Source organism: Plectrocnemia conspersa, unplaced genomic scaffold (genome assembly GCF_051122295.1).
Source record: "Plectrocnemia conspersa isolate PC_06_02 unplaced genomic scaffold, ASM5112229v1 ptg000013l, whole genome shotgun sequence".
NCBI classification, from domain to species: Eukaryota; Metazoa; Arthropoda; class Insecta; order Trichoptera; family Polycentropodidae; genus Plectrocnemia; species Plectrocnemia conspersa.
Genome location: NW_028277177.1, coordinates 10,348,598 through 10,372,640, shown reverse-complemented (window position 1 = coordinate 10,372,640; position 24,043 = coordinate 10,348,598). Strand labels below are relative to the sequence as shown.

The 24,043-nt window shown below is 35.1% G+C and overlaps 1 protein-coding gene across 48 annotated transcripts in view; it reads right to left on the bottom strand.

Annotated features, from left to right (window-relative positions):
• shot (dystonin-like protein short stop) overlaps positions 1–24,043 on the bottom strand; it is a 189,480-nt gene that overhangs the window by 21,150 nt on the left and 144,287 nt on the right. For 22 of the 48 annotated variants that reach the window (XM_088201380.1, XM_088201346.1, XM_088201347.1 and 19 more), the window contains 19 exons: positions 19,921–20,033; positions 10,049–19,850; positions 6,805–6,951; positions 6,512–6,735; positions 6,252–6,450; positions 5,955–6,182; positions 5,540–5,677; positions 5,256–5,479; positions 4,987–5,187; positions 4,716–4,916; positions 4,175–4,650; positions 3,683–4,104; positions 3,351–3,605; positions 2,961–3,287; positions 2,376–2,888; positions 2,144–2,304; positions 1,952–2,076; positions 902–1,884; positions 10–834 (listed from right to left, as the gene is read on the bottom strand). In XM_088201380.1, coding sequence (XP_088057506.1) covers positions 10–834; positions 902–1,884; positions 1,952–2,076; positions 2,144–2,304; positions 2,376–2,888; positions 2,961–3,287; positions 3,351–3,605; positions 3,683–4,104; positions 4,175–4,650; positions 4,716–4,916; positions 4,987–5,187; positions 5,256–5,479; positions 5,540–5,677; positions 5,955–6,182; positions 6,252–6,450; positions 6,512–6,735; positions 6,805–6,951; positions 10,049–19,850; positions 19,921–20,033 — 15,564 coding nt within the window. Of the gene's footprint in view, positions 1–9; positions 835–901; positions 1,885–1,951; positions 2,077–2,143; positions 2,305–2,375; positions 2,889–2,960; positions 3,288–3,350; positions 3,606–3,682; positions 4,105–4,174; positions 4,651–4,715; positions 4,917–4,986; positions 5,188–5,255; positions 5,480–5,539; positions 5,678–5,954; positions 6,183–6,251; positions 6,451–6,511; positions 6,736–6,804; positions 8,348–10,048; positions 19,851–19,920; positions 20,034–22,625; positions 22,753–23,237; positions 23,549–24,043 lie in introns of those variants that run through there. The other 26 variants (XM_088201372.1, XM_088201376.1, XM_088201369.1 and 23 more) reach the window with 9 other exon arrangements.

Below are 24,043 nucleotides of genomic sequence, written 5' to 3'. Positions count from 1 at the left end.
GATTCTTACAGCAAGATCATCCATTTGTCGGAGTAGAGGATCGGTTTGGATCGGTAAAGGCCGGGCACGTCGAAGACGGCGTTCGGCTCCGTCCATCCAAGCGCCCAATTCTTGATAAGTAAGAACCAAATGCCTGAGAGCGGCGCGCGATCTTTCCAATAATTCTCCAGCGTTCAAACTGTTATCTGCTAATGTTTGGTATCTATCAGCGGCAGCTTGTAATCTATCAGCCAAAGCAGTCGCTTCATCTTCGCCAACCAATCCCATGAGTGTAGATGCTGTTTCGGTCAATTGTGAGAAATCTGGTCTCTTCAACATTATATCCTCGTGGATAGCCTTGTGATCTCTGATTCTTTGTTGAATCTTTTCTTCATCAGTTGGAACCAATTCCAATGCCTTGACTTTACGTTCAGTCACATTGAGCCATTCTAATAACGGTTGTAATTGTTCTTGGAACAGTTTAGCAACTCTCATTGCTTGTTCGAGGTCTAACATACGACGTTGAGCACCATCTGTCAATGCTTCAAATCTACCGACGAGTTCTTTCAACTGTTGTTCGATTGCGCGTCTTTCAGCGGGCTCGCATCCAGCTGCAACTTCACCACCCATGGCGAACAATGAAGCCATCGATCCTTGTCTGTCCAGCAACATTTTGTTCAGGAACTTTTGCTCTTGAAGTTGAGCTTTCACAACCTTATAATCGGCGCTAGGTGGACGTTGGGCGGCAACCATAGCTTCGGTATCTGAGAGCCAACGTTCAAGACCAGATAATGCTTCGCGTAACCTACCACTTTGCAATAAAGCGGCATCTAATCTTCTTTCACGCTCAGTAGTCTAAAATAAAATTTATTTGTCAATTAAACATGAATATAAATAAATTATATAAATCTACAATAATTACCTTCTCCTTGATATCGTTGAAGGCTTCGTTCATCTTCTCGAGATCTTTTTCAAGCGGTTGTGTCACAACTCCGTTTCCAGCCGTCTGCACCAATTGGCGACCAGACTTGTTGCATTTATTGACAGCTTCATTCAATGGTTCTAGTGTATCGCGACGCAAGCTCGCAAGTTCTTTTTGCTGTTGTCTGATTTGTTCTACTTCAGATCCGACAGGTTTCAACCGACGTACAAGATCAGTAGCCTCTGTTATATCGCCCATAATAATATCATAAGCTCTATAGAATGCTTCCAACGTAGCCAATGCATCTTCAAGATCTTGCTCTTTATTGCGTGCTCTTTCATCCAACTTTCCAAGCTTCTTGCGTAATGTATCAACCTGTTCCCTTGTTTGGGCAGTATCTGGTGCGAAACCGCTATCTACGAGTGCTTCACCGGAGCTTTGCGCCATAACAACCAAGTTGCCAGCTTCTTCCAATTTCTTGTAGAACCTGACAATATCGTCCAACTGTACGCGAACAGTCTTTATATCCCTGCCAGGAGGTTTCATACCATCCAGCACCCTTTCTAAGTCGCTCAAGTCTTGAGATAGACCTTTAACTTGTTCGTTGAACTGAGCGACAGCTGTGGTAGCGTTATGTAACCTTCCTCGCGAGTTGTCCAATCGGGAATTCAAATCAACAAGTCTGTCTCTAAGACTGTCGACTTCATCTTGAAGGTGTTGAGCATCGCCTCCAGCTGTTCTAGCAGCTGAAACTAGTTCGTTTGCAGTTGCAAAAAGATTCTTAACTGGAAGCTCGAGCTGAGCTGTCTCATCTGCTATTTGAACAACAGTGTCTAATAAACGCTGATCAGCGGGTGCAGTTTCGGTTGCATTAAGCCTGTCTTCGCATCTTCTGAGCGAATTTTCCAAATCGCGGGCTTGATCGGTAAAGTCGGACAATTGACGAGTGGTATTCTCTAACCAATCCAATTTTTCAATCAGTTCTAAAACGAAATAAAATTAGTATGCGTTCCAAAAACACAATTATTTAAGCAAATTAAAAATATTAACCATTATTGAGTTTGTCCCATCTGTTCTTCATAATCGTCAGCTGATCTTTGACAATGTCTTGGTCAATGTCACATGCCGACATGAACGTTTCGCCTAAAGTGCGGTTATTTTCATATTCTCCAGATCTTCAAAATTAAGTTATTGATTTAATTACATATTATAATTAATTGATGCTTCAAAAAATAAACTCACTTCTTCCAAACGTCATTTCTAATTTGTTGGAGTTCTCTCAGTTGCTTCTCAATTTGTTTCTTCTTGAAAACGGTCGGTTCAACCTTCGATAATTTATCTTCAGTTTGAGTCATCCACGGAAGGAATTGTTCTTGAGCTTTGCTGAACTTGCGGCAATGTTCCTATAGATTATAAATATAATCAGTAATGTTTATAACTAACAAATTATTATTATATTACAATATAAATATACCATAGCCGTTTCGAGTTTGGTTTGTCTATCCAACACTTCGCGCCTCAATTTCTCCCATTGCTGTTGTATTCTGTCCAACTCTTTGCGAAGATTCGGATGAGAAGGCTTATTTTCCATTTCTCTGCCTTTGTTGAGTAACATGATTACTTCGTGCTCCTTAGCCATTGTTTCCCGGTAAGTCGGAGCATGACGCTCCAGTTGTTGACGTAACTTATCGCGATCAGCACTGATCAAAAGACGACCGGCTAAATCGGACAATGCACCTTGCACCCAACCCAACGTGCGAGAAACGGTTTCTTCCAACTGCCGTCCATCTCTCAAAGCACCTTCTTGTTCTGCCTTCCTATGATCCAGTTTCTTTTGCAAGTTATTGTATTGACGAACAATTTGAGCCAGTTTTGTTTGAATATCTTGACGAGCTGTTGGATCTGTAAGCACGTTGCAAAGAGCGGCGCCTCTCGCTTCTAATTCGGCCAACAGCGGTCTCTGGCCTTCTAATTGTCTCTCCAGATTCTATGAAAATATTAAAAGCAAATTTTAAAATGTTTATATAGAATTTTACACAAAAATAGAAAATATATTTACTTCAATCTTCCTCAACTGTTCTTCGGCGTCTTTTTCAAGAGGCAAATCGTCCAGATTATCAGATATTGTCTGTAAAGCATCACGGAGTCTTGCCAAACCAGCGTCAAACTCGCGTGAAGTATCAGCTGCAGCACCCAATGATTCAGCACGTTGTTCGAGCCTTTTGAGTAGGTCATTCCAGCGTGACTGAATATTAACCAATTTGTTATTGACTTTATTATGATCGGGTGATTTTGGATCTAATCTATCGAGAACAGCAGTTCCGACTTCTTCCAAGTGTGATAATTGAGGTTGTTGAGTTCTCAGTTCTTCTCTTAACACTTGCACCTATAAACAGTATTGCCATTAAAAATAAATAGATACAACAGTATAATAAATTTGATTACGTACTTGTTGAACTTGCGTCTGGACCATTCGAGAATCAGATGATATAGGACCGAGAGCGGTCATCATGCGATCCTTAGAGCTAAGCCAAGAAGCCAAGCTATCGTGATTATCCAAGAAGTCTTTGATGTCTTCCATCATTCTTATCTTATCTTTACACATATCATTTAATTTCTTCCACCTACTGGCAACATCTTCCATTTCGTCTTGCAATGTATCTGTTCCGATTGCACCAGTCTTTCGTTTTAACAGCTCCTTGACCTATCAATAATAAAAATAATAAGTCTAGGCAAAAAACTTACATAAAAATATTAAAAGTAGTGATTAAAATAACATACTTGGCTTTTGGTTGAATCGAGAAGACTTTGTTTTTCATACATTTCTTCCAAAACAGCTCTGATTTGTTTATTAGCTTTATCGGCTTCTTCTTTTGTATTCGGAACAAAGTCTTTAGGCAACTGTCTTTGCACTTTATCGAGGAAGAGTGAGAGATTCTTTAAGCTCTCCAGGTGTTTCTTTACTTCCTCTCGTACTAGTTCTAATTCGTTCTGTCTATCGGAAAGTCTGACACCGAGCAGTGTGTAACGATTGTTGATTTCAGATAATTGTTGTTGAACAGGTGACATCTCTTCCATATGGAATCCGTCTTGACTAGACCTTCTAGATGAAAATCCGCTAGAGCCTGATGCACTCAAAGGACTTACCAGTCCAAAAGTGGTCGTTTTAGAAGGAGATGGAGATCGAGCGTCATTTCCATGCACTATTAAAAAATACAAGCAGTTTTAAATAAGTAATTAAGATATACTTACACAATTTAAATTAGTACTTACACGCACTTTGAGATATACGCTTAGTGGGACTGTATGCAGTTTGACTCGATCTCTTTCTGTGTGGACTTTCAGGCCTATCGCCTCTAACCAATGTATCATACATGTTTCCGACTTCATTAACCTTATCGATTTGATGACCGAAATCTCTATATTCCTTATTTAACGGTCTCAGTTCGTCATGCTGATTTTTGATGACGTCAATATCGACGGCCACAGGATGCAGCTTATTAACTCTTTCTTCAGTGCTGGATAACCAGTCGACAACTATGACTCTGAGTTTTTCATATTGGTTCAGTTGATCGGAGCGTTGTTTAGACAGCTTCTGCTTCTCTTCAATCGAATTATGAAGTTCCTTCCATTGCAACTCTAATCCCTTCATTCTCTCTCTCACGGATTGAGTATCAGTCACGTCTTTCTTGGCAATCAATTGCTTTCCATTTCGTAAGCATTCTTCCAGCAATTCTCTTCTAGAATCCCTATTATAAAAAATATATTTAATACAAAATACTGATAATAAAAATCGTAATAAAATAAAAATTACCTTTCATCAACAAGTTGGTTCAGTCTATTCTTATAATCTTCTGGTGAAAGTCTAGATAATTCCGGGGATACGACCTTTTCTGTAAGACGAATGCCCCATTGCTCCAATTGAGCTGCTTGAGACATGAATATGTTGAGTTCGGAACTGACTTCTTCCAAAAATTCGCCACGTTTCAGTGATTTTTCCACGAGTTTTTCGTATCTGTGTAAAACACATTGATTGTATAAAGACATATTTTACACATAAATATATTTTTTAAATATATACATACCTATTATATACATCTTGCATTCTTTGTTCAATCTTGGCAGCAAGACGAGCGTTAGAAGCAGTAGTCTGGAAATTCCTAGCATTAGTTACGAGTTGGTCAAGAGACGGCTTGTGTGCTAACAAATCAGAGCTCGATATCTTATGTTCTCGGATTTGTTCATCGAGACGTTCTTTTATCAAAGACGCGGGTCTATATTGAGTCCTAAAATAAAATATACAATTTAATCAAAAATGTAATTCAAATGAAAAATATAATGAATAGTATTTTACTTGTATAAGCTCTCAGCTTGGTTAAGCCAATTTGCTTGTCCCTCTAAAGCGTCTTGTAATCCTTGAGAATGCAATAACGCAGCTTCTAGTTGGCCACAACGTTCGCCCAAAGAATTGCTCATTTGTGCGTGTCTATTCTCCAATTCGATGACTGGCACTTCTAAAGCACGTATTTCAGCAGGCGTAAGGTGTCCTTCTAAAGTTTGCAACAACTGATCGCAAGCCTACAAATAAAATGTTTTATAAAAATATGTTTCCTTAACATTACAAATTTTTATACGTACATCTTTAGCATTGTCAATCATTCGGCTTTGAGCAATCATCTCATTGTGTAAAGTTTTGGCTCTATTAAGCTGATTCTCCACTGCTTTAGGATCTCCTGCAACAGCTTCGGACACTATGGCACGATATTGTGGTTCCACCTTTAAAAATAAATAAATCATTATAATACATATTTAATTATACAAATCATTTAGGTATGTATTATTTATATAATGAGCAACAACACCCATTTTAAACCCTTTAAACATATACATATTAAAATTATTTCATTTTAAATTAATAAGCAGATTTGAAACAAACTCTGATTTTATAAAATACAACAATATTATTTTAATTTCAAATATTATTGTTGTATTTTTAAAGCATGTTTTTCGATCAGTTCATAAATATTTAAGATAGTATATAGAATAAGATTACCTCTTTAAGCCATTTATTTGCCTTTTCTAAAGCATCTCCGTAATTACGTTGAGTATCAACAACACTACGCAACCTCTCTTGCAACTTTTGAGCTCTTGATAACAAATCAGCGTGTTGCCTAGTAGCAAGAGACACGTGTCCTTTAACTTCAGATTCGCTCGGTGCTGATAAGTGCGAAAGTCTTGCTGGTAGCGATGTTCTATATTCGTTGAGTATCGACAGATATTCCTAATCAAAAGAATATTATTATTAATTATGAACATTAAATAAACAACAATCTATAAAGACTTATAGTACCTTTGATTCTTCGACGAATTTATGACCAGCCATTGTAATGAATCTTAAATCAGCTTGGTGCGCCATCACATCTCCGAGGAACTCGCGCGCGGCGGATACTCCATCGCTTAGACGATTCAATTCAGACAAGGCTCTCTCCAGTTCTTCCAATCGTCGATAAGAAACGTCCAACCATGAATTGAACGTGGATAACTCGTTACTGTAGCATTTTAAAATCATTAATACAATATTCAAACACATATCTTAAAATATATACTAACCCAAATTTATTAAGTTCGTCCTTGGCTGCTTGAAGACGACGCAACATAGAAGAAGCCTTTGCAGCAGCACGGTCAGCTCTATCGCGTAGTTGTTTAGCACCCCGCTCGAGAGCGTCAATCTCACGAGCCGCTAAAACCGAACCACCGGTAACCATCAATTGCCGTGCTTGTTCGCCGACATTTCCGACTGCCCTTTGTTGGCTTTCAATCTCTTCTTTGATTTGCTATAAAAAAAAATTAATAATAAACATATTTTCATATGTAAAATAAGTATTTTATATTACGAAACTTACTTTGAGAATGTTTATTTGATTTCTGAGTTCATCCATATCTTCCTTGGCCGGTTCTTGGTTAGCCAACCTTTCCTCAATCTCACTGACCCAATCGAGAAGCTTATTAAGTTGATCATCACACAGACGATACTTCTCTTCTATGGCTTGCTGTTATGATCATATAGAAAACAAATAATGATAATATGTTCTAATTTAGTATATGTGAAAAATCACACAAGATATAATAATTAAAATAAAATTCCTAGAAAAGAAATCTTCTTAAACATATCACATGATCAAATAGAGTTTATATAATAAGTGATTTTTTTCTGTGTGAAATATGTGATAGGATGGATCTCATGCTGGAAATCTGCAGTATCATTCTTTGTGCAAAACCATCACATATAACGAATGCTGTGGATTTTTCATTTGAAACAATAGCATAAAGCGAAATAAAATGATGTAAAAAAAGCGAATCAAGCTTCACAACACATACAACCACCACAATAAAGCACCTCGATTTTATAAATACAGCCATAAGCTGAACACGTGAATTCTTAACAATAAATGTTTTGACGTGTTGCGTTCCTGAAAAATTTATAAGTTGCTATTTTGATGACAATGTTTTTGATAAACACGTAGTGCAAATGTATCGTACAAAATTGTAACACAATATAAAACAAACACAATAACATTGAAAAAATTATGTTAAATCAGGTTTTGTTAAATGTTAGATTTAATTTTAGTTTAGTATTAAACGTTGTTAAATATAATAAATAAATAAAATAAACAAAATCAAGAACCTGAAAAAATAAAAATAAAATGAAAAACTTTTATAGACAACATATAATAAATAATTTTCTTAAATGACAAAGCAAAATCAGTGAATGTATGTATAGAACATTCATTTATACGTTATTGATATTTTATTAATAAAATCATAAAATTAAATAAAAAAATGATGATACTACCTTCTATGCGATTCATGTTCAAATCTCGCATTATTACAACGTACCAATATCAGTCACATTATACCAATTTCGAATGCTGTTAATCACGCTTTGTCACATCTAATGTGACCATTCAACAAGCAACCACATTTATAATGGAACCGTTCCATGCAGTTATTCCGTGGTGATAATAAGCTCCGAGGGCAAGGAATGAGCATTCAGGATGAACGATATCAGTGTAACATGAGAAAGGAAAAAGGATTTTTTTTAAATATTTTTAGTTACAAAACATATAAGAAGCATCTGAGAAGCCGTCTTGAAGGCTTTCGAAATGAATAGATCAAATGTAACCACACAGTTCATAGATCATTTTAATCAAGGATAGAATACTGAAAGGGGAGATTAGGAATTAACGAATAAGCATGGTTGGTTACACATTCAAAGGGCTAAACGTTGCCTCATCGAGACAGCATTTTATGTCTTTGGCGATTGGCAAAATAGCAAGGTTTTGACACGTTTGATGACACATATATCCCAGGCGATTATCTCTCAACAGTATTATTTATATTATTATTTCTATCGAGGTAGGCTAGCGTCTCGGGCATTTCATTCGGCTGTAATAAGAAAATTCTAGATGATTTCTCCTGTTCACCGATAGGTTTATTATATATATTTTTTTAATGACATGCGTTTGATTTTCCAAATCAGAAAGCATTAATCAAAAAACAAATCTCAAAAATGAAGCATTAAACGTGATTTATTAATGGTTAAATATAGCAAATATTCAGATTTGAAAAACCAATCATGGTAATAAAATAAAAAGATGCAGATTGAAAATTAAAATTGTGAATTTGAGTTTTATAAAAATATTAAGTTCCCCGAGGGTGTCAGTGGCGGTTTTCCGAAAAATATACGTGGCGCTGCAACACCCTTAATTGAATTAATAATAATATAATAAATTTAAATTAATAAAATAAAACATTATTTAACACTAGGTTTACGAGTGAGATACGTTCCCTTTCGTTCGCTCGCGTGTTAAGTGATGAGAGTGAGTGAGAAGAAGCGGGCGTGCGGAACGCATGTAATGCACGGTCTTATCTCTCACTTACTCTCGCCACTTAACAAGCGAGGAAGCGAAAGGGAATATATCTCACCGTATGCGCCTGATATAAACCCGTCAATTTGACGGGTGTCATCAAAAATAGGTATATAGTGACCAGATTTTCAAAAATAAAAAGTTTCCGAAAATAAAAATAGTGTTAATATATTTGCATTGTTTAAATATAAAATGTCGTGAAAAAACCCAGATAAATTACTGTTTGATACAAATCAAATCATAAACCCGTCAATTTGACGGGTGCCGTAAATCTAGTGTTAAGCAATGTTCAACTGAAAATCGAGGAACATATGAAATTTATTTTTAAATTACTGAGAGCGCCGCTGTCTAGGTGGCAGAAGTTGCAATTAACTGTGAAGTTCTGTGAAATGAAACTTTTACCAGCGACAACAAAAACTCGAACAAGTGTTTATCGATCGCCAAGGAGTTAGGGTGCCTATACGAGTCATACAAGCAAGGTGCTAATGTATTAAGTTCAAGAAGTATTATTATTATATATTACTTTTTAAGTTTTATACAAAGCAAGAAACAATTAGAAGTTTATAAAAAAGCTATGCAGTAACCCTAACATTCTTCATCATGAGCCGCCACTGGCTGGTCTAGCCTAAACCGTCTGCTAATAATTTGAAGGTACTCGATTCAATTCGTCACAGCAATTTATATTATTTATAATAAAAAATAAAACTCAAATTTACAATTTCGATAAAAATATGTAATTATAGCGTTCAATGCAATAAAGCAGCTATTAGTTGACAATAGTATGGTTTGGAATGTAAATTATTAGAATGATAGAATGACTATGGATGATGAGTGTGAAATGTTTGTTTATAATGATCATGACATAAAGTAAAAGTGAAACATAACATAATTTCAAATAAATTTTAAATATTTTATATGCTTAACAGACACAAAGTGTTGATTTTAAAAATACTCAAGTTATTAAAATATAGAAAAACTCATATGCAAATGGAAATGTGCATTGGAGTGAAAGCAAAATAATTAAAATTTCCACCTTTTCTTAAATAGTAGCGTTTTCCTATCATATTTAAACCAAAAGCATTAATTAAGCAAATATGATATCCATTAACCAAACTAATTTTTTAAATGGAATTTCGGTGATAATTAAAAATACGCTATAATAATCATAAATAAAAATAATGTTCATAATAAATTCAAGTAAAATATAAAAAAAACTCACCCGTGTTTCTGCAGCCAATATATACCCCTTTGCCTTTGCTTTCACAAAATCCAAACTTAATTCTTTCTCTGGATCGATCACTAGCCGCCCCCCGATCGGATCAATCAATTCCTTCGATATAGCTTGTAAAAGTGGTAATATTTCGCCGTTGCTCGGATCTTTTATCACAGTACTAGACGGATCGATAATACCTTGATCGATCGTATTCGTGAGTGTCAACCTCTTTCTGTCAATTACACTCGTTGTGATGAAAGGATCCGTAAAACCTCCGGTCGTCGGGTTATATATTCCAAATTCTAAACTCTCGTTTAGAGTGAACCCTCTCTGGGGCGTTATCAAAAGACCGGTCTCTAACGCCGACGCCAGAGTGTTCAATTTGGACGTTTCTGTGTCTAGGATATTCGCTTTTTCTGCGTCCATCAGTCCTTTGCGGAAAGCTTCGGGTAGTTTGATTAATTTTTTCTTGAGATTATCTTTAATCAGTGCTGTGTCTGAATCGATAAAACCTAATACAACCGCATCTTTGACAGTTAATACAGAGCTGGATTGCAGTTCGGAGAATCTGGCTGTTTGAACATCTAACAATTTTAATTCTATGGCTTGATCAAAAGTGAGAGGCTTTTGGTAGTAGATGATCAGGCCGTTTTCGAATATAACACAAACCGACTTTGTCCTGCCTGATTGTGGATCGAAAGCAGCCTTCAAGTTGACATCGACTGTGCCATCCTCGATCGCTAATTTCAAAACCCTAAACTTGCCAGTCTGCGGATCTTTAACGACGGCGGTTTCAGAATTAATAAACTCGAATTTAAGCGCTTCGTCTAAAGTAAATTCTCTCATAATCGGTTCTCTTTCTTTCGTATAATCAGTTGACATCTTTCTAGATCTACTACTTGTTAATGGTTTCACTATCGTTACTAAATGACCTTTGTCTAAAGCAACATCAAAATTATACGCCCTCTTTAATTTAGTATCTAAGACTCTGCCCTTCGTTACGTCAATATCACCACTCTCGATAGCCGATAATAAAGACTTTAATTTATTCGTATTCGGATCTTTAAGAGCCGTCAAGTCAGAATCGATGAAGTTGATTTGAATTGCTGCATTAAGGTCTAAGAAGTCACCAGTATTTGGATCGACAAATTTACCAGTATCTGGTCTGAATAAACCGCATTTAACGGCTTCTTCGATTGAAAGACCATTGCGATTAGTTACTATTAACCCCCTAAGTTTAGCTTCAATAAGATTGATTGAATTACCATTAGGCAAATTGTAATAACCAGAATTTCCATCAATAATTTTAATTTTAATTGCATCGGGTAACTTTATGTACTTGCTTTGTTGAATATGTTTAATTAAAGAAGTTTCGGGTCCGATTAATTCCTCGTTAATAGCATCATTAAGAGTTAAATACCTTTCTGTGACTGGATGTTTGAATTTAGATTTTTCAATATCGTAGAAACCCATCGCTAGGGCATCGTAAAGCGGGAAACCTGCACATTCAATATCGACAATTAATCCTAGCTCCATTGCTTTATTGAGCGGAACTAATACATCAGAGTTGGGTTCCTTAAAAAGACCACTTCGTCTATCAACTACGCCCATTCGACATGTTTCCGATAAAGTAAATGGTTTTTCAGACTTCTTGTCAAAATAACATAAATATTTAGGGTCAATAATGAACTTCCTGATTGCTTCATGTAGAGTTATTTTTCTTCCAGAAGTAGGATCGCTTATTTTTCCAGATTTTTCATCATAAATACCTTGATGTATAGCTCTCTGTAACGATATCGGAGCTTTGCTGTCAATTAAAAGTCCCACTTCAAACGCTTCTTTAATCGTAAGTTCAGCTCCGTCTTTATTGATATCCTTAACCTTTCCTGTCTTACTATCGATCACGCCAATTTCTAAAGATTCCGGCAAAGATATCTTCTTCCAAATTCCCGATCGAACATCTTTTATATGAACTGAATCAGCATCGATTAAACTCATTTTAATAGCATCCGCTAACGAATATTTTTTTCCAGTTTTAGGATCCATAAAATAACCGGTGGACTCGTCGTATACGCCTTTAGAAATCGCTTCAGTTAAAGACATAGGTTTACGTACTTCGATTAAAACTCCGCGTTCAAAAGCTTCTTGGAAGTCGATTTTTTCTCTATCTCCAATTTTAATTGTACCAGTCCATGCGTCTACTAATCCTTTATCAACAGCAAATTCGAACGGAAGAACTTTACCATCAATATTAACAAGGGTGGATTGAGGATCAAGCATACCCTTTTTCAAAGCCCTGTCAGTAGCTACCTTCTCCTTACTATCCGGGTGAATGAATTTTCCAGTTTTGGGATCATAAAAACCTTTAAAAACAGCTTCAGGTAAACTGAATTTACGCTTAGCAGGAATGATTAAACCTCGCTCTGAAGCATCTACAAATGTAATCTCATCACCTTTAAGTGGATCTTTCGCTTTACCTAATTTTGAATCTATAATTCCTAATTTAATAGCATCGGCTAATGTAATAATTTCACTAGTTTTTGAATTCTTTACGGTCATTACGTTAGGATCAATTTCTCCCTTTTTAATTGCCTCATCTAAAGTTTTAGTCTTTGTGTCAATAGTCAATAGCCCTGAATCTGGATCGTAACAACCCTGAACAAGGCCTTCTTGAAGAGACCAAGGTTTCTTATCACTTAACAGATAACCTTTTTCATTAGCAACGTCAAGAGTCATCAAGGGATTGGTGATAACACCCTTTACGCCATCGAGCAATTTTGATTTAAGGGCATCGTCTATAGTTAAAAGTTTATCTTGCTGATCATCTTTAATCTTAATGGATTCTGTTTCGAAAATATCTTGATCGATTGCTTCTGACACCACTAGTTGTTTACCAGATAACGGACTTAAAATTTTTCCTGTTACAGGATTGTAATATCCTTTATTAACAATGTCAACTAAAGACCAGGTAAGAGGTGACGTTTTAACGAGTCCCTTTTTAACAGCGACGTCTAAAGTCATCAGAGTACCGGCTTCGGTATCCCTCAGTTTGCCAGTATCGGGATTTACTAACTTAGATACTAACGCGTCCTCTAGTGTCAAAAATGCATTAGCTCTAGTATCTTTGATCTCAGAAATAGTTGGATGAACGATACCTCTATCTACTGCCTCATTTATGGAAACTTTTTGTGATGTCGATGTATCTGTAATTTTGCCACTTTCAGGATCGTACAATTTTAAGTTAACTACGCCCTCGAGAGAGATTGGTTTTCTAGAACTAACTGATAAAAGGCCACGTAAGAACGCCACTTCGAACTGTATTTCGCGATTAGTTTCTTTATCCAGAACTGTAGCATTATTTAAATCAACATAACCCAACTCAACCGCTTCCGAAAGTGTGATTAATTGATTATTTACGGGGTCCCTAATTGACAGAGAATTGGAATCGATATAATTCAAACGAATTGCATCAGGTAAAGAATATATTTCACCAGTATTTGCGTCTCTATATTCGCCAGAATCAATATCATAAGCGCCAGATGACAATGCTTCTTCAAATGTCTGGGGTTCTCTAGCTTCGGGTTCATACAAATTTCTAACAATCCATTGACGTTTAATGCATTCAAAGAATGGAATTCGTTTACCAGATTTAGGATCTACCATATGTCCTGTATATTTTTCCAATAAAGGTAAAGTAATAGCTTCTTCGAGTGGATAATATCTCTCAGATTTCGAACTTAAATCTCTAACGAACAACGTTTGTGGATCGAAAATTCTTGATATCGCATCTACAATTGTAATTTTAACTCCAGTATTTGGATCTATGAAAATTTGATTTTCCGGATCATATATTCCAAATTCAATAAAACTTTCTAAAGTCATAACGGTATCTTCATCATCGGGTTTGTCTGTAACTAACGATACACAATTTTTAGATATGATATCGACTAAATCAGTGGGTTGTATTTCTCCCTGATTTAATGCATCTTGAACTGTCATATCAATTTCTTTATTATTAATTAAGATACGACAAACTTTAGGTTCTATTTTCTTTTGTAATATGGCGTCATTTAGTGGAAGTCTTTCATACTCTATTTCCTTATCTTCAGACTTCAATGCTGGATCATTTAATTTGGTCTTAATTTCTTTTACTATTGTACTTTCCACTTCAGAAATTATTGTTTCCGGCTTATTAATTAACACTTCGTTGGTATCAAACAATTTTGTCGGTTTTTCCAAAACAACTTCTTTAGATGTAGTCACTATTATTTCTTCTTGCATGTTAATTTCCTCTGATAAAGGTCTTTCACTCTTTATTATATCAGCAATTTGTCTGTTAACATCAGTCTCTTTATTAGGCAATGTAGCAGATTTAGAATCTTTTTTCTTTCTTGGAGGTACTTCTGGCGATATTTCACTAATCGGTGTAGTTGTTTTAGATGAAATGATCGATGACGTCGATGAAGTTTTAGAAGATGAATCACTGGATTTGCTAGTGAGGCTTTTTACACCTTTCGCTATAGCCATTCCTGCTAATATTGGCGACGCTACAACGGCCAAAACACCCATTTTAGCAGCATTCTTTATGTCCATTAATTTTCCAGATTTTTTATCCTTTATTTTTCCTGTTTTTGGATCAATTAAGCCACTAGTGACACCTTCTTCTAGTGATAATTGTTTCTTTGAATTTACATCGTAAATTATTGATTCGGGATCAATTATTTTCTTATCGAGAGCATCTTTAAACGTATATTTTACATTAGGATCTTGTGGATCTTTAAACGTACCAGTCTTTGGGTCGTATAAGTTTTCATACGCTTCATTCAAATTTAATAATTCAGATTTTGAAACACCAGGTTTTTCAATTTCACTTTCATCCGTTGGACTTTCAATTGAGGTGTCAAGAATTCCTTCTGTGATTGCATCAGATATTGTCATTGATTTCCCTGTTTCAGGATCATTATACATACCAGTTTCCATATCGATTAATCCTTGCTTAATGGCGTCTTCAAACTTATTAGTTAATTCTTTAGTAGTAAATTCAACCACACTTTTCTTCTCATCTTGGATAATACCTCTTTTCCTAGCTTCTTCTATTGACATAATCTCGCCTGTACTCGAGTCTTTCACTTCGTTCGTATTCACAAGAACATAACCGGACATAATTTCAATCATTTTTGTCGTGACCGTATGATGGGAAGTAACAGTTTCAGTGACGGTTGTTACAGCCTCATTTGAAACAAAATTCAAATATTCTGGAAGATATTTTACTATGAGTAATCCTTCTTCTACTGCTTTGGCAATTGGTAAGACTTGTTTTGTATCAGGATGAATAAACACACCTTTTTCAGGATCAATCAAACCTTTCTCGAGTGCCTCTTTAATATTAATTGCATTTTCTTTGACAGGATAAGGTACTGCCATAATAAGATCTCCGTCAATAGCATCTTCTAATGGAGTTTTAACACCGGTAATTGGATGAATGATATGTTTCGCATCAGAGTCTACTAATCCTCTCTGAATCGCGACCGGAAGAGTCATCGCAGCGGGAGGTATATTCTCAATTGGCTTATTTAAGTATGATTTGTCAAATACATTATTATCAATAGCCGAGATTAAATCCATGTTTCCTTTTTGTGAACATATTATTGATTTGTCATCATCGATATTTCCCTCGGCAATGGCCTGTTTTAGTGTTGTTTTCTTCCCAGTAACGTCAGTCAGAGTAGTAAGCGGATCAACAATATCGCATATAATAGCTTCGCGCAATGAAAGTTCATCTCCAGTTTCAGGATGAATAATCTTACTCGTTTTGGGCTCAATTAACCCTTGATCTGCTAATTTAGGCACTGATAAACTTTGGACCATAGGTATTAAGATTTCATTTGTACCGTCCGGATCTAATACTCCTCTTTCTATAGCTTCTTTTATATTCAAAACATCACCTCTCTGAGGATCAACGATAGAACCTTTTTTATCATCAACGATTTTACTATCTATGGCTTCAGATAAAGTCAAAGAGTCGCCAGTAGGCGAGACAAAGCTATCTTTGTTCAATATTTCAGCTGTTTCATCATCTATCATTCCCTTTTCTTTTGCGTCTCTGGGAGAAATAACCTTCTTGCGCATTTTTTGCAATACAACTGGTTTGCCAACATTATCTGGACTTGTAACCATAGATTTAGCACTTCCAATCGTTACTTTAAATTTAGGTTCAATTGTTACTCTTGAACGAGTTAGTTCTGCTTCAGTTAAAACTTTAGTTCCTTCCGATATAATATTAGTGTCCTTATTGGAATCAATTGACTTTATAAGCTCTAGAGTAGTTTCAGGTGTTAAAAGGCCTTTTTCCACTGCTTCCTCGATTGTAAATTCTTTTCCTGTCGACGGATCTTTCAAAACAATAGATTTTGAAGGTGCTTCTGACATTTTTTTCTTTAGCTTTTCTATAAGCAGCTTATCGACTTCTTCTTGGACTCGGCTTTTTTCAGCTTCCGCGAATTTATCTAGTGTCAAATTTAGAGGTTCTTTAGGTGTGACAGTAGTCATCTGCTTTTCGCTTTGAATGAAAAGTTTATTTTCATCATCGGGAGATTGTATTTGATCAGGCTGCAACTTTTGAACTACGCGAGTTTGAACTGAAGGTACAATCTTAGTTTGAGATGATACATTTCCTAAAACTGGTTTATGTTCGACTAAGGTCTCCTTCATCGGAGTACGACTGCTACTAATAGACTCTTTAATTGTTTGCACAACTTTCATTCCTGCTACCACAGGAATTCCTGTCACAGTCAACAGACCAAGTTTTGCAGCTTCTAATAAACTAATCCTTTTACCCTGTTTATCGACATAACATCCAGATTGTTCATCAATGATGCCTCGCTTAATTGCTTCTTTAGCTGTTATAGTTTCGTTATTTTGAGGATCTTTAATTTTTAATAGACACGGATCTAGTGTTTCATTTTGCAGGGCTGATAATATATTTTCAGATTTTCCTGTTTCCGTATTGATAATGGAAATAGTCGAAGGATCGTATAATACATTCGATGATACATGAACAGGCTCAGTCGAAGAACTTTCAAAGCTTTTAATTTCAGTAAACGTTAGTGGATTGTTATCCAACACATTAGACACTTCAACAACGAATGGTTTACCAGTTGTTCGAGTAATTTGCATTATTCTATGGGAAGGTGAATCTCTATCTGGTTTTCTTTCTAAAATAATATAGTTCTTTTCTATAGCTTGCTTCATTGTGATGTAATCGTTTCCTACTTTATATTGTCCAGATTTATTCAAGACTCCTTTTTCTAAACTTCTAATGAGCGACAGTTTTCTGCCACTTTTAGGATCAACTACTACTGCGGATGATGAGTTTATTATTTTAATTTTAACACATTCTTCAAAACTAACTATTCTATCTGTATTCGGTATTATGAATATTCCCATTACAGGATCAAATAGCTCCTGAGATATCGCTTCTGCTAAATACCAACCCTCAGGTGGCAAAGCAAATGTTTGCTGTTCAGTAGATGTGCATTCTGAAGACATATCAGATGTAACAATTTTATCTGATACGACTGTTGTAACAACTGTCTTATTGTGCACTATATCACCGACTTGCGATTTTGGATGTACTGTTACTTTTTCAACTAAATTGGGATCTACGTTTGATTGGGTAATTTTAACTTTAGAAATATTTTGTGGTACTTTTCCAATAGGAATGTCCGAAGCGACAGATGTATTGGTTGTTTGTAATGTATTTATAGAAGGTTCTTTAACAAACGATTTTTTAGTAATCTTTAGTTCCACATATTCTTCGGATGATGTTGTATCTTTTCTAATAGTTCTACTAGGACTCTCTTCGCGATCACTACTCTGAACATCGAAACCTATCAATCCCTCGTTGAGTGCCTGTTGTATTGGAATAAGTACTCCGGATTTTGGATCAGTATACATTTGGGTAGATTCGTTAATAAGGCCTCTTCTGAGTGCTTCTGTAAAAGTAACTATTGTTTCAGATCTCGATGACGTATTTGGACTGGTAATTGTAACATATCGATTAACAGTTTTGGTAACAGTCTGAGTTGTTAGTGTAATATTTAATAAAGAATTGAGAAGAACAGCACCTTCGGGAGTAATTAAATTCAACTCGACAACCTTGTCGAGCGGCAGCGGTTTTTGGGATTCCGGATCTAGTAAATATCCAGTGCTTGGATTTAAGATACCTTTGAATACGGCTTCTAAAACTGTTAATTCAACAGAATTTTGGAATACGCCCACTCTACGATTTAACATTTCGTAGACTTCAGGACGGATCGCACCTAGCTTAACACCTTCTTGCATCGGAACTACTTTAGGAGGCTTCGCGTTTATAACAATAACACCCCCGTTTTGACTTGAAATAAGACCGTTGTTTATGGCTCTATTGAATGACAAAAACTCATTAGTAACCGGATCGCGAAAACCGTCAATGTCAAATAGCGATTTTTGAGAAACTGATGTAATAAGGCCTCTACGTACAGCTTCAGGAATAGTACATATTTCGTTAGTTAAATTATCTCTAAATCTAGCTGTATCTGGAATAATGATTCTAGAAGCCAAAGCTTCTGAAAGAGTTAATAGTTCACCATTTACAGTATTAGTAATAGATTTGATTGAATCACTATCTAAAACTCCATATGATATGGCTTCTAAAATATTCAGCTTTGATATACCTAACGGTGATAAAATAAGACCGTTGTTGTCGATCAGTGAATCGTCTACGGCATCTTTCAAAGTCATCGGTTTGCAAATGAGACCTCTTTTCTTAGCATCGTACAATTTAATCTTTTCTTTAGTTACAGGATGAATGAATTTACCAAATTTAGGATTGATAATCCCCGATTCTATAGCTCGGCTCAATGTAATCTTTCTATCAATATTTGGATCTACTATTTCGCGAATCTCAGGATCGATCAAATCATTTTTAATTGCAACGTCTAATTGGAACTTATCGCCAGAATTACGATCAACAATCCAACCTGTTTCGTCTTCGACTAAACCATGAGAAATCGCGTCAAAAAGAGACACAGCACTCGACTTGATCTTGATAACCTCGTTGTAAATTAAATAACCACGTTCGTAAGCTTCCGACACTGATATATATGTGCCATCGGGCAAACGGAATAAACCTTTTTGCAAATCAACTTGCCCGACGTTCATCGCCTCGGCAATGCTCATTCCTTGTCCGGGAACTTGCCTAACTTCAGATATTACCTTTATCCTCTTTTCAGCCGGATCGATAATTCCGTGTTCGGCATCGTATAATTCTCTCTGTATCGCTTCCAACAATGACACTTCTTTTCCATCTTCGGTAGTTCCGCAAGGTCCAACAAGTCTCTCGGCGAGCTTAGGATCGATCAGACCGTCTCTAGCCGCTTGTTCGATCGAAATGTCTTTTCTTCGATCTTTACTTATAACAATCCTTCCGGTTCTCACGTCTAGGATTCTCATACTGATGGCTTGGCCAACAGTGAGAATTTCTCTGGTATCCGGATGAACTATACCACGCGACTCGATTATATTCGGACCGTCGTACATTCTATGAACTCTCTTCAGATTTTTCAGTTCAGACGTGCCATTATAGTCTTTCTCAATGGAATGTTGTCTGCTGTTGGAAATTATCGTAGTCGATTTATACACATTTTGCGAATTTAATTTGCCATTGGCAATTGGCGAAGATTCGTACGGGGACGATGTCTTTATTGTCACCGTATGAGACGGCGATAAGCCATCTAATTCGTTTTCATGTTTGGTTGTCTTTACATACCTAAAATAAACATAATAATAATTAATTATTTAATAAATAAAAAGTAAATATTTATTGTACAAGAACATACTCTGTTTGCGTATGGTGAATTACGCTGGAATGTTCAGGGGCGGCTATATCGTGCATGTTGAACTCCTGTCGGAACGATCGCACCGATCGGGGTGCCATCGCTTCCACCAAGCGCTGAAAAATCAAAATATCATTAATACAATTATCATAAATCATGCACATGGTAGTAAACATTAGTATACATGTGTAAAATACATTATAAAGACACCTCTTTTGGAAAATACATAGTATAACACTATATTTTTGTATTAATAAAAAGATTGTTTAGATAAAAAATTGTCAGTTTAATGTTACTATATATTAAATCATAGATAAGGGTATTATTTACTTAAGTTAACAAGGGACTTTATAATTGACAACAACTTCATTTTTTAATATTTAAAATTGTAGTTATAAATTAAAAATATGGAAGGAAAAGTTATTTTATGTTTTTTTTTTATATTAGGTATGCACTATTTCACATTATAATATAAATATTAATTAAAATTAACATATGGTTAATAGATTGATTTGTATGTATATTAACAGTAAAGTTATATTTTCACTAGTATAAATATAATTTCACTAACTCAGTCAGTTAAGATGTATAAAACAATTTATTTACAATTTCACTGGTAAAACTATATTTATTCACAAATGGATGATTTTATTTCCACTTGATTAGATTCATAAAATTGTGATGTCACATTGTTTAACGAAATACTACAATATTTAAAATAAATTAAACCAAACCCAAACCTAACCTAAGCGAATTTACCTAATGAAAATTCTAAAACTATAGTTAATTTTAAAACTTTAATTAGGTTAAAATATGTTTGGTTAATTAATTTAGATTAGATTTGTGTTTTAACAAAGACAAATAAATTGTCGTTTCATAACTGTCAAATTGAGTTTAGAGCGGCGTGTAATTTCATTAGCGGATATATTTTTTTAAACACATATAAGATATTTTCTATGAGCTAGAATAATGAATTTTTAGAGATTTTCCATAGCAATAAAATCGTGCCGTCGCAGTGGGAACGAGCTTACCGAGCGTTCCCACTGTGACGGCGACGACACGTTTATATTGCTTTTGACGTGAATTTTTAACTTCTGAGAAATGATTTGTTTTTGCCTCCTCCAATTGACCAAAATTCGGTTTGAATTCACTTTGACCAATACTCTCATATCAAAAATCGGAAAGGATAGCTATCATATTTTTAAGCATAGTGTAATATCGAAGTGCAGACAAACTATGGAGCAATATGCGAGATGCGACATCTGTCTGTACTTCTTCCGCTTATTTTCTCCTGAGAGATGAGTTGGGTTAATTTGTATTTTGGACTTGACTTATGAAAGTTCTAAAAATTTTATTAATTATTAAGTTAGGTATGGGTTTGAGCAGAACATGTACTTTTCGCAACCGTCAAATAGTCTATTGGTGAAAATGTGTTTAGAAAAATACAGAGACGGTCATTTAATGAAATACCGCAAATGTTCGATTAATAAAAAAAAATCTGAATATATCTTTAAATTTGTGGGGTTTTTTTAATTTTCGGAAACTGAAGTTGGATTACCTTCAACATCAACAATATATCGCAAAAATCTATCGTAAAACTTAAGGACTACTCTCGATAAAAAAAACATTCAGCGTAATTTATCCTCGCGACGTTTGACCTCTCAAAATATATTGTCTAAATATTGGGTTAAATTAAAAACAGTAATTTAATTTATTTAAAGAAAATATGTACGTAATTGTAAACTTTTTAAATTGAGAACCATGAATAACAAATCACATGTCAGGTTATGAGCGGTTGTCACAGACGCGTCAAAAAATTGTTTTCAAAACACATTGATAGATTTAACGATTTTACGACGAATTTTAGTAGTTTGACAATTCCAGGTAAAATAAAAATACTGGATATTGATCTTCAAATCATTTAAAATGGCTTCAGAAAATATATTGGGCATAAAATAGATGCCTTTGGACTGCAATGGTAAGACCATTTTTGGCATGACATACATTAAATTATATTTTTACTAGTAGAAATATATGTATATCTTCGGTGAAAATATATTCGGATGGAATTCAGTAAAACGCCAGTGAAACTATAACTTTACGGGTAATACACATTCACTGTAAAATACACATTTATAATTCACAAAATATACTTGCTTTGCTAATTTTAGCCCTTAACTAAAAATAAACATTTGAAGCTAATATTATATTTTATTAAAATCTGTAAAATTATCACTGCACATTTCTGCAAATAAAAGAAGAACTTTGAAGACGAAAATTCTTAATTTATTTATAATATAATATAAGATTCACACAGTTCGAGAAACTTTGCATATACAGAACGATACACACAGTACACATCCAAGTTTATAGCGATGTGTGAAAGAGGCGAGATAAACTTATAATGTTTACTTATTATTGCAGCAGTTGATTAAAATTTACGATCAATAAATGGATTCTCAGAATTGGATAGAATAAAAATAATAACGGATACATTTTTATCAGGGGGGGGGTAAACTTATTTTAAAACGATACTTATACATTTTTTTATTAAATGCATCACTGTTGTCATTTATAATTTAATATAAACAAATAAAATGTATAAACAAATGAAAACATATTTTTTAGATCATATAATGAATGTTTTTGACCAATATGTTGGGTTAAAATATGTTTCATTGCATAAAAATAAAATATAAAATACTAACCAGCTCATAAGAGAAGTCATATTCGTCTTCGTCAAACATTGTGATTATTAAAATATTTTTTTACACTTTTTATTATTTATAAAAATAAAACACTGTCACTACATTTAAGGCAATCGTACCACTAAAACTATGGATCACACCCGTAATAACAATTATTCAAAACAAGCAATAACAGCAGTAGCACGACGTAAAAAAGCGACCGGCGTAAATCTCATAAGCGATGCACCATGACAGGGCACGGAAAATTTTCTGCCGAAAGACGATCAATACTCGGCGCACAAAAATGGCTTGTAACGCGGACGAAAAATTCGAAAAGCGCACTTAAACAGTCCAAGTCTCTTAGAGGCTTATTGAAAAAATGCAAAATCAAGACAGCTGCGACGATCGGAACAGCCGAATTTTCATCGGATAGAGGTTATGTGCGATTATATTTTCCGGGACGACCGCTGCGAGTCGCTGTCGTACTATGAATCAGCTGTTACGGGAAAATGAGAAAACTTCGAATTTTTCTGTCACGGCAATGGAACGTCGAAAAGCCTTAATGGTTTTCATGGCAAGGACGACCGGTCTTGTGAGAAAAATTGTATAAAAAAAATAAGTTGAACAATATACATAAACTATAAACACTGCGGCGCAATCGGCACGCGAAAACAATTAACATTTAACACAAAACACTATTGTTTTAACAATCCGGCGCATAAATATAACACAACTGTTTAAAACCAATAAAAGTTTGTCATTGATCGTCGACTTCTATAGCCGCTTCAGTTATTATCGTTATTTTTACGTGTTCGTTCGGTCGCGTTCGTTTTTTTTTATCACGGAAGCTATAAATAATAGTTTGGTTCGATTCTCATCATTGAGGTTCGCGATTCGACACGCGAACGACGCCGACCGAGCGTCGCGACGACGCGATAGCTTCTGAAGAGAGACGTTCGATTGAACTAAAGGGGGAGCTGAATCCGAGGCCGCGGTCCTCAAGAGTCACAAGAAAATAGCATCAAAGAAAGATCATAAATCAAGACAATTCAAAGTGTGGCGTATCTTCGTTAAAAATGACACCTGTCACCAAAGCTTCGAGACTGTAAATATAAATTTTCAGGTCCATTGAATTATCCGAGCGTATATTATCTCTCCAGTGCTATACTTCGTTTCATTTAACAGAGTCACTTTGAGGCTTATCTCTTATTTCAAAACGGTATTTCATTGATCCGCTTGCGCCAAGCAAAGTTGTCAAATACGTTCCAACTAATTAATTATTATTCCGACACTCGCAGCGCACGGACGTCTTTAAATTGTTATCGCTATACATACGTAAATGATTGATAAATTATTGGTTTATAACTTTCACTATTTCAACATAAAAAAATATAGTTACATTTCTAATTTCTCTAAATTTGTTTAAAATATAGAAAGGA